This window comes from Hyperoodon ampullatus (assembly GCF_949752795.1).
Source record: "Hyperoodon ampullatus genome assembly, chromosome: 2".
In the NCBI taxonomy this organism is placed as follows: domain Eukaryota; kingdom Metazoa; phylum Chordata; class Mammalia; order Artiodactyla; family Ziphiidae; genus Hyperoodon; species Hyperoodon ampullatus.
The window spans coordinates 13,120,568-13,138,607 of record NC_136915.1 but is presented as its reverse complement, the minus strand read 5'-3'; the positions used below and the strand labels follow the sequence as shown (position 1 = coordinate 13,138,607).

At 39.6% G+C, this 18,040-nt stretch overlaps 1 protein-coding gene across 2 annotated transcripts in view; it reads right to left on the bottom strand.

The window, feature by feature from the left end:
* Positions 1 to 18,040, bottom strand: part of SPEN (spen family transcriptional repressor) — a gene marked incomplete at both ends in the record, with an annotated part of 82,083 nt that overhangs the window by 37,934 nt on the left and 26,109 nt on the right. For both annotated transcript variants that reach the window (XM_079728389.1, XM_079728390.1), the window contains one exon: positions 14,661 to 15,137. In XM_079728389.1, coding sequence (XP_079584515.1) covers positions 14,661 to 15,137 — 477 coding nt within the window. The remainder of the gene's footprint in view (positions 1 to 14,660; positions 15,138 to 18,040) is intronic.

The window sequence follows — 18,040 nt, the reverse complement described above, 5'->3', positions numbered from 1 at the left end:
AAGTTCACTTGTATCATCTTTTTAGATGCTACACATAAGTGATATCATAAGATTTTTGTCTTTCTCCCTCCGACTTACTCTGCTTAGTATAGTAATCTCTAGGTCCATCCACATTGCTGAAAGTGGCATTATTTCATTTTTTATGGCTGAGTAATATTCCGAAGTGTGTGTGTGTGTGAGTGTGTGTGTGTGTGTGTAAGTCTTCTCTTAATAGAAACAGGTAGAAGCAGAAAGAGAGCCATAATCCACCAGCAGTATTTTTTCCTTTCACTGCAATCAGTTTTTATTGCTGATATAAAAAAATAATTTATTTCCTAAGGATTTCTAAGTATAACAGAAAATCTAGGGCTTCCCTGGTGGCGCAGTGGTTGAGAATCTGCCTGCCAATGCAGGGGACATGGGTTCGAGCCCTGGTCTGGGAAGATCCCACATGCCGTGGAGCAACTAGGCCCGTGAGCCACAGCTACTTGAGCCTGCGCGTCTGAAGCCTGTGCTCTGCAACAAGAGAGGCCGCGACAGTGAAAGGCCCACACACCGCGATGAAGAGTGGCCCCTGCCTGCCGCAACTAGAGAAAGCCCTCGCACAGAAACAAAGACCCAACACAGCCATAAATAAATAAATAGAAAAAAAAAAAAAAAAAAAAACAGAAAATCTAGACCTCAAAAATTAACTTTTCTTGAGTTCTAGTTTCCACCTAGCCTTCCCCTGTGAGCATTTATAAATATCAAGCATGCCTAAACCTTAGACAGGTACTGGCTCCATTTTATAGGTAGATAAGATTGAACATGTTTAGTGTTCATGGTCACTAAAGTGGTGGTAAATTCAACCACAGTAATTAAAATAATTGGTTTTATTTATCTTCCTATTCTAAAGTCCAACAGTTTACATAAATGAAGGAAAAAACAAAATCATTAAAGACAGGTTTTTAAAGAGCACCTTATTTTGGTGGAAAATACTGTTTAAAATTGAGCTTAAATATGCTATGTGTGGTTATGCACAAGTAACTCTTTAGGATGCAATTACAGCTACAAGTTAATGTTTTTAAGCTTACTACTATTTTTAGTAGAATTAAAAGGAATATAGAAATAGTTTATCTATAGGATGGCTGCTGGATAATTAAAGGTTACCCCAAAAAAAGCCTGAAGGAATATTTTTCAGTCTTAAAAAGGAAGACAGGGGCTTCCCTGGTGGTGCAGTGGTTGAGAGTCCGCCTGCTGATGCAGGGGATGCGGGTTTGTGCCCCGGTCCGGGAAGATCCCACATGCCACGGAGCGGCTGGGCCCGTGAGCCATGGCCGCTGAGCCAGCGCGTCCGGAGCCTGTGCTCCGCAATGGGAGAGGCCACAACAGTGAGAGGCCCGCGTACCGCAAAAGACAAACAAACAAACAAAAAAACACACACACACACAAAAAAAGGAAGACACGACTTCCCTGGTGGTGAAGTGGTTAAGAATCTACCTGCCAATGCAAGGTACACGGGTTCGAGCCCTGGTCCGGGAGGATCCCACATGCCACAGAGCAACTAAGCCTGTGCACCACAACTACTGAGCCCACATGCCTATAGCCCGTGCTCCACAACAAGAGAAGCCACTGCAATGAGAAGCCCACGCACCGCAATGAAGAGTAGTCCCCGCTCGCCGCAGCTAGAGAGAGCCCGCACACAGCAACGAAGACCCAACGCAGCCAAAAATAAAAAAATAAATTATAAAAAAAAAATGAAAACAACTTAGACCTAATTTTTAAAAAAATAGTTAAAATGGTAATTTCATATTATGTATATTTTTACCATAATTTTTAAAAAATTGAAGGCTTACAAGTTTTGGCATTAAAAGCATAATTTCGTGGTTTCAAATCTAAGTATTCTAATAACAATAGCAAAAATGGAAAGCAGCTATGCTCTTATAAATCTATTACTAAGAATCACGTGGCGTATTTGCTGGTGGGCTTTATGGGACCCTAAAAAATTCCCTAGTTAACTTTAAGAATTATAAGATGATGGGTTAGCAGAGACCTAGTCACGAAGTGCAGCTTACCATTTTTTTTTAAAAACAGATTTTTCGGGGGCAGATATGTGATCTGATTCTGCTACAGACAGATTCTGCTAAGTACAAAATTCACAGAGGATAAAGTGAAAAAATTATTTTTCTACATATTCTGTGTCCAAAACACAGCCCTTACCCTAGGGCCAAGAGTACTTCTGTCTTAAATTCCAAAGAGCCTAGGCCTGCAGTGTCATTACATTCTTGGCAATCCCTTAAGACTCACAAAACCTGCTACTCAGGTAACTCAAAGCAAAAACCATCAAACATGCAGGCGCCCTAGAAGTAATGAGCAGATATAACACACCTGCCTAAGGAACAAGAAATCTTTCTGTATGGCAGCAAAGCCCTTAGAACATCCATGGGATGGATGCCTCACTCAAGGGACAAACTCAGGAGAAATCTAAACTGTTAATTGTAACAGTGGGATTTCTTACTTCCTTAACCACATGCAGTATAAAAACTACTATATATATATTTCTTATATGAACAACTAAATGGTTTAAAAGGCATAAACCAAGAAAGCATACAGATCACGTGAAACCGTTTTGTTGTTGTTGTTTTTAAGTTCCAAATGGTTATGTACAAATGCCGTAGCCTTTACCAAACCTAAAGTAAATTTGAACTTTGGGTTTTGCCTTTTTCCAATTTAACTTTGGTGCTAATTACATCTCCTTACTATCCAGAATAAAAAAGCTTGCTATTTCCCACTTCTGAACTCTCTGTTAAGGCAGCTCCATACTCAAGAGGTTAGGAAGGGCACCTAACTCCTCACCAGGAAGCCTAAAGCCACCCACTGTTTGATGCACTTGTTTAATTATTTATAAATGACTTCAAATTACTCACCAAGAAACTCCAGCCTAAAGTCCTTCTACTTAAATAACTCCTCTGCAGTTTCTTCCAGTGGAAACAAACACAAAGCTACACTCCAAATGGCTCCAACCACCATGACACAGCACATTCAGGAAGCTACTGTGCCCCTCCCCACACAATCAAAAATAACATTCAAAGAACCATGGAACTCCCCAGGTGTGGTTACATAAATCATATCTAGAAGCAAGACGAGCATCTATAAAATGTGTGTCTTATTCTAATTCCAACACCAGAACTCCATGCCTGTTAATAGACACATTTTAAACCTCTATCAAAAGTATTAGCCATCGCTTCAAAATTACCTTCAGATTAAGGGGTTGTGTGTGTGTTTTTTTTTTTTTAATTAAAAAAAATTACTCTGGTTTAGATGACTTAATTTTCTTCTTGGGGGATTAAACTAATTTATTTGGGGACTTAAATATTAAAGCTTTTCAACAGCTGAGACACTCCCTTGGCCACCCTGGAAATCAACATGCATTTTAATATTTTAGCCTGACCAATCCTAAATTTTTTAAAGACAGAATCTGCAAAATAGTTCAATATATATTTTAAGCTCATAAGTCCCAAGAGCCTTTTCCATTAATCCATAATTTCAAAAGAGTAGAAGGGTGTTGAGAATAAAAATAGTGGACTCTATTCTTTAAACAAAATGAAAAGCAGTAAATGGACACACAAATTACTCCATGACATTCTATCTTGATAGAGCTCATTTCTATTCTGTGCTGTCCAACAGAAATTTAATAGAAGTCAAAAATGTAATTTAAAATTTTTAAATAGCCACACTTTAAAAAGTAAGGGACTTTTACCCACTGGTGGTCCAGTGGGTAAGAGTCTGCACTCCCAATGCAGGGGCCAGGGTTCAATCCCTGGTCGGGGAACTAGATCCCACATACATGCCGCAACTAAGAGGTCCACATGCGGCAACTAAACATGCCGCAACCAAGATCCCAAGTGCTGCACTAAGATCCAGCACAGCCAAAATAAATAAATAAAATTTAAAAAGTAAGAACAGGTGAAATTTAATAACGTATTTTATTTAATGTAATATACTTGAAATATTATCTCAACATGCGGTCAACATAAAAACCAGTAATACTTTTTTTTTGTGCTATATCATCAAAATTCTGTATTTTTAAAAATAGTTCTACTGGGGCTTCCCTGGTGGCGCAGTGGTTAAGAATCCTGCCAATGTAGGGCACACAGGTTCAATCCCTGGTCCAGGAAGATCCCACACACCACGGAGCAACTAAGCCCAAGTGCCACAACTACTGAAGCCCACGCGCTCTAGAGCCTGCAAGCCACAACTACTGAGCCCGTGTGCCACAACTACTGAAGCCCATGCGCCTAGAGCCCATGCTCCGCAACAAGAGAAGCCACCGCAATGAGAAACCCACGCACCACAATGAAGAGTAGCCCCTGCTTGCTGCAACTAGAGAAAGCCCGCGCATAGCAACAAAGACCTGACGCAGCCAAAAATAAATAAAATTTTTAAAAATATAAAAAATAAATAAAAGTATACAATAGTTTTTAGTATATTTATGGAATTATGCAATCATCACCATAACGTAACTTTGGTACATTTGCACTGCCCCAGAAAGAAACCTCATACCTATTAGCAGCACTCTCCATTCTCTTCCATCCTCTACCCTAGGTAACCACTAATCTACTTTCTGTCTCTGTAATTACCTATTCTGGACATTTTATATAAAGAGAATCATATAGGGCTTCCCTGGTGGCGCAGTGGTTGAGAGTCCGCCTGCCGATGCAGGGGACACGGGTTTGTGCCCCAGTCCGGGGAAACCCCACATGCCGCGGAGCGACTGGGCCCGTGAGCCATGGCCGCTGAGCCTGCACGTCCGGAGCCTGTGCTCCGCAATGGGAGAGGCCACAACAGTGAGAGGCCCGTGTACCGCAAAAAAAAAAAAAAAAAAAAAAAAAGAGAGAATCATATGATTCGTACCATCTTCTTTCACTAAGCATTTTTTTGAGGTTCATCCATGTTATAGTGCGGATCAGTATTGGTGCACAGACTAGCCAAATTTCAAGTGCTCAACAGCCACATGTGGCTAGTGGATACAGTACTGGACAACCTAGTTCTAGAACGAGAAAGCTCCCCAATAAACAAGCATATCAGCCTTAAATAAGAGACCATGTTAGGAACTTCCCTGGTGGTCCAGTGGTTAGGATTCCAAGCTCCCAATGCAGGGGGCCCAGGTTCGATCCCTGGTTGGGGAAATAAGATCCTACATACCGCAACTAAGCTCAGGTGCCACAACTACTGAGCCCATGTGCCACAACTAGAGAGCCCTCATGCCACAACTACTGAGCCCGTGCACTCTGGAGCCCATGCATCACAACTAGAGAGAAGCCCACAAGCCGCAATGAAAGATCCCATGTGCCGCAACTAAGACCCAACGCAGCCAAATAAATATTAATAAATAAATTAAATTAAAAAGAGTGTAACTCAGATTCTTAGGAAAAACCAACTCTGTTTTGCAAAGTTAATTTTAAAATATATTTCACTATCTTGTCTACCTGGAAAGAGGAAGTACATTCATCCTACAAAGTAGACTTTTAGGAAGATGTTCCACAGAAATGACTTTATACAATTTGTAGCAGCAGGAAACCCTAACGGCATTTAGATTAAGTAATGACTAATAATTTAAGCAAATAAATTATCAGAGGGTGCTCTTTCCATTTTCTCATAGAAGAAGCAATCACAAAACTACCCTTTATAGATAAAGGCAAGCACTTAGGTTGTAGTCTAAGACATAGATATTTTAAAAAATATTAAGGAGAGGGTGTGGGTAATGAAATCTTGGCTAATTCTGAGCTTCAGAAAATGCTAATGTTTATTTTTAAATGAGAACACCACATTTTCCTTTAGTTCTGTGCATGGATGATCCCTTTGTTCAGGGCAGGGTAAAATTATACCATGACTTCTGAGAATGACCATAGAAGGCCTCCAAGTGAAAACAACCCAAAAAGGATAAAAGAGAGTAACAAGGTCTCTGAAACTGCTCTGAGCAAACTTTCACCGTAAGTAAAAAAGACTAACAGAGGTTTCGATGTCATTCCAAAAGTTTAAAACATAAGCAAGGTTATAGGAACTTACATTTTCTATATAGCCCTGGCGCTGATAAAGACAAAAATAAATGTACCCCTTTATTTGTGGTTTTAATATTTCTTAGTGACTTCCGAGTGTTCTCTGATCAGGAATTAGGCCATGTTTAACTCCCTTGTCAAAGAGGAAAGCTGACAGAGAGGCTATGCACAAAGCAGTCACGACACTAAAATATGCAATTTAAGCATTTTTTAAAGAGTTTGCTTCTAAATCAAACAAATACAATCTAGCATAGCATTTTTAATTTTAAAGTTTGTTGTTTAGGACCTTAATGTGAATTACTTTTTGTTAATTTTTAAGGCAACATTTAAAAAATTTACTTCAAGGTTAAATTAAAACTCACAAGATACCAAGTCACAAGTTTACCCCAGAAACCTATTTTCATTCCTTCCACCTAACAATCAATCAAACCAAAATAAACTCCAGCACAACCCCAGCGGAAAAAATGAAAAGGGGCATGGGAGAGAGTTCTTTACTGCAAACAGACTAACAACTAAAAGCAAGTTCCTGGGGAACTTTGGTAATTAATTAATTTTTTGGTAATAAAATCTTTAATACTAAACGCAGACCATGCTGTGATGTACCCAAGCAGCAGCATGGCAGAAGCTGTTTTTCAAGCCTTAGTTTCTAAGGGGCAGAAGACAGAAAGTTACAGTTAAAGCAAGGGAGTAATAACGGAAAGATGCACTGAAAATAGTAGCATTCACACCAGCTTCCAGCCTTCGATTCCTCAATCCTTTATTTGAAGTGCCTCCTTCCCATGAACAAACCCGGGTTAACTGGCACCCACTTCACAGCCTCTACTCCCCTAAGCGGCCGGTCACAGTGCGCAAGCCCCGCTCCCTGGGCTGAGGGCCAGGCAAAAACTCTGGCAAAATAAGGAAGCCTCTGGGAGGTGGCAAGCAGCCAACTCAAACTGGATGATTCCAGTTTAGTCTGGTTTGAGTCACAAACAAGCAGTTCCTAGCTTTCCCCACCATATTCAGAGGCACTGGCTGCTCAGGCGGCGCACAATGAACTCTCCTCATTTATTCTCAGATCTAAGCCTACCTCATTCTCATTTCCCTAGCAGCAGAGGCTCGAAATGAAAGCAAGGTTCCCAGTACAGCAAATATGGGTCAGTCCCGCACTTGTTTCCGAAGCCAACTGCCCATTCCGCACAGAACGCTAAAACTGGCAACAACTACACCTCTCAAAAGCCTTACTGAAATGCTGTACTTGACAAAAAAGGAAAAACAGAAAGGAACTAGTCTGATTTATAAATCTCCATAATGAAAGTTAAGCCCACCAGAGCAATTAGAAAGCAAACACTTCCATTTTCCATATTTAGCACAAAAAAAGGCTTGGCTGGCTAACATGACCCCAAAAGACAGAAGTGTGTAGCTTACTGCCCAGTAACAAACTATACAGTAGCCTACAAAGGAATGTTGTTTCCAAAATATGGGCTCTTCATTTTGCCTGCCACTGATGAGAATGGAAAAAAATACTACCAATAAAATAAAAATAGGGACTTCCCCGGAGGTCCCGTGGTTAAGACTTGCGCTTCCAATGCAGGAGGCGCGGGTTCGATCCCCAGTAGGGGAGATAAGATCCCACATGCCGTGCGGTGCAGCCAAATAAATAAAAATAAAAATTTAGGGCTTCCCTGGTGGTACAGTGGTTGAGAGTCCGCCTGCCGATGCAGGGGACACGGGTTCGATCCCTGGTCGGGGAAGATCCCACATGCCGCGGAGCAACTAAACCCGTACACCACAACTACTGAGCCCACACGCCACAACTACTGAAGCCTGCACACTCTAGAGCCCGTGCTCTGCAACAAGAGAAGCCACCGCAATGAGACGCTGCGCACCACAACGAAGAGCAGCCCCCGCTCACCGCAACTAGTGAGAGCCGGCGCGCAGCAACGAAGACCCAATGCAGCCAAAAATAAATAAAGATAAAACGTCTAGATCTTTCACAAAATGATTAGCAGAATTGGTCTTTATTTAAAAAAAAAAGATTAGGGGGCTTCCCTGGTGGCGCAGTGGTTGAGAGTCCGCCTGCCGATGCGGGGGACACGGGTTCGTGCCCTGGTCTGGGAAGATCCCACATGCCGCGGAGCGGCTGGGCCCGTGAGCCATGACCGCTGAGCCTGCGCGTCCGGAGCCTGTGCTCCGCAGTGGGAGGGGCCACAGCAGTGAGAGGCCCGCGTAACGCAAAAAACAAACAAAAAAAAGATTAGGGACTGTCGTCGTGTTAATACTTATTTAGTTAAAAGGGTCACATTCCTTTTAACTTTTAACTGTTGTAAAAATCCAGAATTCGGTCAATATTCTAATTACTATTAACTATAATTCATGTAAAAGATTCTTAGATTGTCTAACAGAAAAAAATTAATACGGTTGTAGACAACTTTTGATATATTTTATTTACTTTTTTATTTTTGCGGTGCGCGGGCCTCTCACCACTGCGGCCTCTCCCGTTGCGGAGCACAGGCTCCGGACACGCAGGCTCAGCGGCCATGGCTCACGGGCCCAGCCGCTCCACGGCATGTGGGATCTTCCCGGACCGGGCACGAACCCGTGTCCCCCGCATCGGCAGGCGGACTCTCAACCACTGCGCCACCAGGGAAGCCCTGATATATTTTATTCAAAACATATAAAAGAAATATACAAACAAGTTCTACAAATAATACCAGCAATAAGAAATAATTTTCATTTCCCTTTCAATAAAAAGTAATTATTCTAACGCAAAGCTAATATACTGGACAAGAGATGGGCATAAAGCATGCCGTTATCTTAATACGGCATCAGAGTTGAAAAGGCTGATTGCCTGCAGGTCTATAGGCTTTTCTTATTACATTAAACAAACATCACAAAGACTATTTCACATGCTAGTTTTCCTGTCCTGGAACTGATATTGTATGGGTGCCTTTTTCTCCTGCTTCCTGTCTCCAAGCTTCTTCCTTATATATTCCAACTTGTGAACCCAGGCCCTTGGCAGTGAAAGCATGGAGTCCTAACCACTGGACCACCAGGGAACTCCCTACATACAGTTTTTAAGTCAACTTATTTCAATTCTTAAAATCTACTTAAGAAGAAAGCTTGCTCTAAAATTCTGATTTTTTTCAAACAGGTAAACTAATAAGCACAATTTAAGGCCACGGGGCTTACTGAAAGCCACAGAGACAAGAGACAATGAGATGTCACCCACTACAGTTATTTTCATGTAGTTTTCTGTGCTTACTCCTACTACATTTATTTTAAGCGTTTCCATCTAAATGTCTATTTCTGTGATTAGAAAGAATAAAAGTCTGTAGGTTACCTGACATATTCTTCTCTAGACAAACCAAAAGGATTCAGAGGAACAAAAAGAAAAAGGCTGACAAGACACCTCCAAAATTTTTAAGGGGGCAGAAGATGGGGTTGCCTTTGATAAAACTGTAAAGATGCACCTAGCCATAGACACCCAGGTTAATTTAATTACATGTTAACTCTTAATTAGACATATGTAGATTTTGTTTTGGATTAGCCACAGCCAATGTTTAATCCAAACTGGCTCTATTTTTGGGACTCCACACAACCAGCTATTTTATTTCATAAATTTGGTGCAAAAAATAAGCAATATATGTTAAACAAATAGATGGCTGAATATAAACTCAAAAGTTAACTTTAGGACTTCCCTGATGATCCAGTGGTTAAGACTCCACACTTCCAATGTAGTGGGCGCAGGTTCGATCCCTGGTCAGGGAGCTAAGATGCCACATGACTCACGGCAGGGGCCCCCCCACACACAAAAAAGTTAACTTTAGCCTGAAAGAAGATTTAGGGAAGTAATCTATTGAGGGGGAAGGGATAAAATAAGAAAAGGTTTTAGATTATCCAAATCTCAACTCCCTCCCATTACTTTTTCATCCATTTCCCCTCATTCATTCTGTAAACCTTTACAGGATATAGAATCAAGGGCTAACTGCAGCTCCAAAGGAGCCAGGACCCCTTTTCAGCAATCTGGTGAAGTCTATGGACTCCCTTTCAGAATAATGTTTCTAAATGCATAGAATAAAATAAATAGGAATTAATTGGAAGCAAATTATACTGACACAGTTATTAAAATGTTTTAAATTTCTGTGATATAGTAATGTCTTTATTAACATTAAATAACAATACCTAACACTGAGTTTAATAACTATTTCCCAGTAATGATTAATATAAGCCCAATTTTGAGATCTCTGCAACTATAATAATCATAAATTATCTGTGTATTTATACTGAGAACAAAGTCAGTCATACTGTTAATCTACTGTTTTTTTGTTGGCTACTTTCATATAATGGGAGGCAATGCTTAATTCACTTTCAGGTTAGTGAAAAGATGTAATTTTTTCCCCTGCATCTAAATTCAGGGACCAACAAAATAATAATAATAAAATTTAAAAAGGGAATTCCGTGGCAGTCCACTGGTTAGGACTCCGCACTCTCACTGCTGAGGGTCTGCGTTCAATACCTGGTCAGGGAACTAAGATCCCACCACAAGCTGCGCAGCACAGCCGGAAAAAAAAAAGGTTCAGGGACCCTGAGCCAGCCTAACCATCTTTGGTTGTGATCAAAGTAAACAACGGAGAAACAAATCTCAGTTAAAATTACTCTAAGATAGTAGGAAAGGATATTATGAACTAATTTAATTTCAATAAATTCTTCAACTCCTTTAGCCTGAATTAAAGCAAATTCTTACAACATGATAGAAAAAAAAAACTGATACGGAACTACAGAGATAAAATACGTTCAACTTCAATCAAGGACTTTTAAAATAAATGCTTTTGTGGAATTTATGTATTTAAATTTTTATGTTGAAAAGTAAAGGGACTCCCTAAATGACCAAGGCAGAGAAAGAAACAGACGTACAGCAGCACAGGGCTGCACACAGGAAAGAGTGTAACATTAAGACCCCCTCCTCCCCCAAACTTCTCACCAGCTAAATACTGTGAATAGTTTGGCAGAAACATTAAGTGTATCATTTATAAGGACTTCACAACTAGACTGTCATCAATCCCACATTTAGTCATTTGAAATGCACTGCTAGGAATCTGTTCACCAAAGCTGTAACAATTAAGGGGGATGGGGCTTCCCTGGTGACTCAGTGGTTGAGAGTCCGCCTGCCGATGCAGGGGACACGGGTTCGTGCCCCGGTCCGGGAAGATCCCGCATGCCATGGAGCGGCTGGGCCCGTGAGCCATGGCCGCTGAGCCTGCGCGTCCAGAGCCTGTGCTCCGCAACAGGAGAGGCCACAACAGTAAGAGGCCTGTGTACCACAAAAAGAAGAAAAAAAAAAAAAAAAAAAAGAACAATTAAGGGGGATGGAGGATGATTAATTTCCCAGTCAGTCATACAGACAGAATAGAAACTTGTTTTTATAGATAAAACAAGCTATATTTTGTCTGCTATTACATGTTGCTTTTAAACATCTTTACAGGACTTGGAATGTCACCATTTCACAATCAAGTTTTAAAGATTACAGGGCTTCCCTGGTGGCGCAGTGGTTGAGAGTCCGCCTGCCGACGCAGGGCACACGGATTCGTGCCCCAGTCCGGGAAGATCCCACATGCTGCGGAGCGGCTGAGCCCGTGAGCCATGGCCGCTGAGCCTGCGGGCCCGGAGCCTGTGCTCCGCAATGGGAGAGGCCACGACAGTGAGAGGCCCGCGTACCGCAAAAAAAAAAAAAAAAAAAAAAGATTACAAAAAAGAACTTAGTTCTTCCAAAAGGGCATTAAACATTCTGAGTTGACATAACACCTCAAAATATTACATTCTGAAATCAATATAATTATAGAGGAAAAGAGGACATCTGATAAAAGGGGGGATGAACCCAGGGATAATGGATATACTCTGAACACCAAAGGATTTTATTTCTCTGTACTTGCTTCAGTCACAATATAATGACCAAATCTTTTAACTATTTATGTCAATTTTGCTTTTACCTTCCTATTAGCTAAGAATTGCATCTAAGTATTTCAACTATTTGAACATGTACTCAGAGAAGGGCAATAAAAACACTTGGTTGGCTCTGCAGTGTGCCCAAAGGAAGACCTGGCCCTGTTCTTACAGGATGACACCAAAAGGCTCATCATTTGGTCATACCTTCAAAAAAAAGTTGTTATTGTTTTTCATAAATCAACATAATCTGATTCTTAATACAATGTCCCTTCCGCTTTCCCCAAATTAGGCACTCTCATAGTCCAAGTTTGCCTTCTCCGAAATACTGGAAGAGTCTAACTGGAATCTCTGTCTTTCCTATTCTAAGTCCCCAGATGCCTTTCTAAAGCAGATCTCAACAAGATATTTCCCTTCTCAATCCTTCAACGGCTCATCTCTGCATAAAGAAAAAAACCCAAAAACATTAGCGTGGTTAAGTCATACTAAATTATTTGCTGTTCTCAGAACATTCTTCCACCCACTCGTATCTCTTCAAGTTGTTCCTTCTGCTCACAATGTTCCCTGTCTAGCCTAAAATTCGTCTCTTCTTGTTGAAGAGAAGAATACATATCCTTCAAAGCCCTAAATCATAAAAACTGCCAGCCCTAAGTATGGATCAGGCAGCTGACAGAAGAGAAAATATCCTCTATGGTTGTAATTTAGTCCCCATGTAGATTTTCCAAGCTCATCCTGCCTTTGTGGCAGTTATCTTTCTAAATGTAAATATTCAGAAGCATATAACTGTTTCTTTTGATTATGTAAATAGGGAATTAGCTCCATCAAATTCATCAGATCACCTCTGGGTTCAAGCTTCTGAGCCCAGAATGCCAAAGGACAGATCTCAAACCACTGTAACTCCCACCAAAGTACAACGTCATCCTGAAAGCCGTGAATTATGTTTCACCTCTAACTTCCATACTTCCACAATTGGTTGGCTTCTCATAAAGGTTTGATCCAGTGGAATGCAGTGTCATCCCTTTAATGAGGTAGGTTTGGGGAAAATGACTAAAAACTTAAGTATCTTAGACAATTCTACGTGGAAGAAAGTGAATCATGACAAGATTTTATAATCAGCTTATAGAATTCAAATGAATACTGAATAATATACCAAAAGAAGTTAAGGGTTTTTTACCCATGCCACAGAGCTGCAAAGCTGGAGCCAGAAACTAACTCTGCTGACTTCCTAAACTAAGTGCTTGTTTCATTATAATATGCTACATCTTCTAGAATGTTTGAATTATATCTAGATATATAAAATGTTTCCATTTATTATTTTGAATTTGAAAATTTAGGAGGCCTAAAGGAGCCATTTATCAATTCCATGATCATTTACTTTTCTTAAATTAATTCTAAACAGGCAATACTAAAGGAAAAATAATCTGGGCATTTTTAATCAGGTTGAAGAATCTGTATCTTATAAATTTAAAACACACACCACCTGGGACTTCCCTGGTGATCCAGTGGTTAAGAATCGGCCTTGCAATGCAGGGGATGCTGGTTGGATACCTCTGGTCGGGGAACTAGGATCCCACATGCCTCGGGGCAACTAAGCCCTCACACGCCCCAACTACTGAGCCGGCGCACTCTGGAGCCGGCACGCCTCAACAAAAGATCCCGCGTGCAGAAACTACGACCCGACGCAGACAAAAAAATAAAATAAAAATAAATAATATACACACCACCTAAATTTAAAACTAGAGTATCTGAGATTAACAGATTGAATAACAATCACTAGAAATGGGAAATACTCAAAAGACTATCAACATGTGTACTGAATAGCAGTAATAATTATAGCTAGCAGTTATTAAAGGTTGTATTTATTTAACATATATGAGTATCAAGCTAAGCACTTTATATATTTTTTCATTTTAATATTCAAAATAACTTTATGAAGCATGGTTCTTATAAAAGATGAGAAAGCTGAGTCCTAGAGAGCTTAAGTAACTTGTCCAAAGATTATAAAAGTAGTATACTGTCTACCTTGATCTATTATTTTTCAAAACCCATATACCTAACTTCTAAGCTGTTTCTTGTTAAGATTATTTTCAATTTATTATTTTCATCTTTGGAATAAAACTCCTTTGTAAAAAAAATTCCCAACTAATGAAATGAGCTTCCTCAGCCTTAGTGAACAGCAAAGTTACAACCTGAATTTAAAGAAAGCTTTCCTACTTGAGCTTATAAATTGACTACCATCTTGATGTTAAAATTAGTTAAAATGTACATAAGTTAATTTATACATTGATAATAAATGTGTCGACAATATATTTCACCAATACATCTTTACCCAAACAGCTCTTTTACAAATTTTCAACCAAATAATAGAAATAGTATTAAATACCTAAGAAATTAAGAACTTTTAAAAGTTCATTACGTGGCACAAGATTTGTTTCATACAACTAACGTTACTACTTTTCTTCCTTTTTGGCCATTTTAATATTGAGCAACTGGAGGATGAAACAGTATTTGCAAATCATCATTTAGCTTTAAGTACTTGGGAGAATGGTTAATTCAATGGCCACAATGCTAATCAATGTTTCTTCATTCATTATATACATGATCCAAGAGTACTTTCTTTTAAAAATATTTCTATACTAAAAATCAGTACCACTGAAAGTAGAAAATTTGTAACAATTTATTCAACAGCTCATCTGTTACAACAAAAGGCTGTTAACCTACCTGTCACTGCTGGTACTACTGCTGCTGCTGATTGAATCACTACTGGAGGATCTACTCCTAGAGCCGCTGCCGCTAGGGGACCTTGTGGGTCTAGACGCTTGGCTAGCCAGCCTCTGAGGAGACTGATTTCTAGACTGGGATGAATGTGGTGAGCGACTCCTGCTGTGCTGGTAATTCCGCTCTGGCCTTCTGCCTCGTACCTCCCGGGTAATATCATCCCTGTAGATATCCCTGTGTACCACACTGGGCAGTGTAAACTGCTCCCGAGCCCTAGGTTCGTATCGGGGGTCATGAGCGTCAAAACGGTTTGGACTTCGACTCCGAGAAGTGTAATAGAGCCCATGTTGTAAAGTCCGCTCGCGAGGATCTCTATAGTAATCCTGATCGTAATGTCTTGTCCGATCAAATCCTCCCGTCCCCCGTTCATGGTGTCCATAGGCACTATGTTCATAAGCACGCTCCCTGTTATCTGAAGCCCTGCATTTAGGAGGGGGGAAAAATATTTAATCAATCAGAAAGAGGAAAGCAAAACTAAAAGCAAGTCATGCAAACATTCACTTGAGCATTGTCTTTGTCTTTGCAACTGGTCATTTTCTAAACAGCATTAACCTACTTAGTAAGCAAACACTAATAAGCTTAACATTTTACTTGACTCCAAAACTTATTTTCACAGCTGAGAAATCACTGTTGTAATTGTATACTGGACTTTCATGACTAGTGTTCTGCAAGTCAGCTGTTCTTTTTATTAGTCATTTTCTGGCTTATATACAGAAATATACATATGCCATCTCCTTTTTATTTTAAATTTAATGGAACAAGAAGAGACTTTCATTTTAATATGAAATGAAATACTTTCATCTGATTAAAATATATACCAAACTTTCTTTACTTTGCAAGTGTATTTCAGGCAAAATTTCCATGATAGATTTTTCACACAGACATGAAAGCCCCATTGCAATGTATGCCCATGTCCCAGCAATAGGAGGGCATTTTCAAAGCAGCACAGAAAAAAATGTTAAGTGTAACTTTTTCTTATTAACTTTCAACTTCTTGGGTAATTATAAAAATTACTAAATTATGTAAATTGTTGTGCCCAAACAATCACATTTAATAATAAAAATGGAATTTTAAAAAGAAAATCAAACCAAAAAGCCACTTGGGATATAAAAATATTGGGCTGCCACATGCTATTCTATGATGAACTTAACTAATTAAAGAATAATGGTTATTTTATCTTCTTGTGCTATCAAATTCCACATAATTTTTAAAATGTCTATTCCATGATTCAATGTGTTAATGTATCACTTAATGGTTACAGGAAATATATTCTCTTAGGGTTCAGCTATATTCAAATTGCCTCTGATGAAATAAGTCAACTTGGGAAACCGTTAAGATACGCTAAAGACTGCTATTAGCAATGGTTTAACTTTAAAAAATCTTCCTGTAGGGCATGAATACTTGTCAATCTAAGAGTACAAAAACTGTTGCATGTACAATTACACACATGCAACTACGTGTTAATATTAAAAACCGATTCCAATCCTACAAAGAAATCTTAAGTTCTCTACTTAAGAGAGTTCCTAAAAGACAATTTCACTTGAATCTCAAACATGAAGTTGAGTCTCTTCTCAACCTTACCTTTGGGTCTATCTTCTATCAAAAGTGATTAAGGAATTATGAAAGACATAGAAGAATTAGAATCTCTCCAATGAAGAATATGTGGCAAAATCTTACAACTAATACTATGTCTCCAATACGTGCTTAGATTCCAAATCTCTCCACTAACCTTCATTTTCACCCACCATTTCACTTAGCAACCATACCTTCTCCTAGGCTGTTTTTTCTTTTTACTGCTATTATTAAAAGCAACTGGCGGGCTTCCCTGGTGGCGCAGTGGTTGAGAGTCCGCCTGCCGATGCAGGGGACGTGCGTTCGTGCCCCGGTCTGGGAAGATCCCACGTGCCGCGGAGCGGCTGGGCCCGTGGGCCATGGCCGCTGAGCCTGCGCGTCCGGAGCCTGTGCTCCGCAACGGGAGACGCCACAACAGGAGAGGCCCACGTACAGCAACAAAAAAAAAAAAAAAAAAAAAAGCAACTGGCATGGCAAAAATTCAGTATTATCTTTCTTATTTAAATATACTAAATGACTTTCTCCTTTTTTATTCACTATTTCTGGAATTTGAATAGATATTTCAACTTCTAACAAACAAGAGGTATTCCTTTGAGACAAGAGAAAATTTCATAAATAATTCCATTAATACCCTATCAAATGTTAATCAGTAAGAGCTGTTATTAATGATATAACAGAAGCAACAGGCAATAGTTCTAGGAGAATTACTGCTACAGCTGATATTTTATAAATATGCAAAGTTCTTAACCATTAGGAAGATATAGAAGGCAGGCACAAGAGCTAGCAGAGCTGAAATCTAATAGCTATTCTTTGATTCATCTATTAGTACTAAATGATTCTAGAGTTAGTGGGAAAAAAAGAAAGTTTGACTTGGGTTAGGAGAGGGGCTAATATACACAGGTCAGGACATACCAACCTTTTCCAAGTGTGGAAACACGACCTATAATCCCAATTAAATCTAGGGAGAGAATTGTGAACATAACTTCCCCAATTTTGGCCCCTCTTATGGGGGTAATCCACCTTCTTAATGGGTAAGGGTGTCAAATGATATTTAGATGAACCACAAGGAAAAAAAAATCTTAATGACCAGATAAAATAATTCCACTGGAAGCAAGCAGTCCCAGACAAACTGTAACTCTCAAACCCCCAGACTTCTTTCTTGAGATAGCAGAAAATTATAAATTGATCCACATTCACAGAAATGTCCAGCCCTAAGTATGAATCAGGCAGCTGACAGAAGAGGAAATATCCTCTACAATTCCACCAAATAAGGAAGGCACAGTTGCTCGCCAACAGTTCACCTTTGTAGGCATCCAGCACAGTCAATTTTGATTGCTGTATCCACAACTGATCGTCACCATGTGTTCAAAGCTAAAGTACCTTTAATTGGACAGCAACTTGCTTAAGAAACAAGATAGTAATCCTCTTCTCCTGGGCTAATGGAATCTTGACTGCACGACATCCCATACATTCCAGCAAATAGAAAAGAATGGCTATATTCCAGGATTTAGGAACGTCCATCATCTCAATTTTTCCCCATTCCATCAAGGAGTATAATTCCAACATGGAAACTGTGTAGATCCAAAATGGAAAAATGAAGCATTGCCTTCACTCTTCTTCATCCAAGCACACATTTCCAGGTTAAAGTATTGTTTGTAGAATCCAAGAGGTTGAATCATATGGTCTGCTAGGTTTTTTGGTGACAATCCAATTAGTTTGTACACTTTGTGTAATGAAAATTGAGAAGCAGA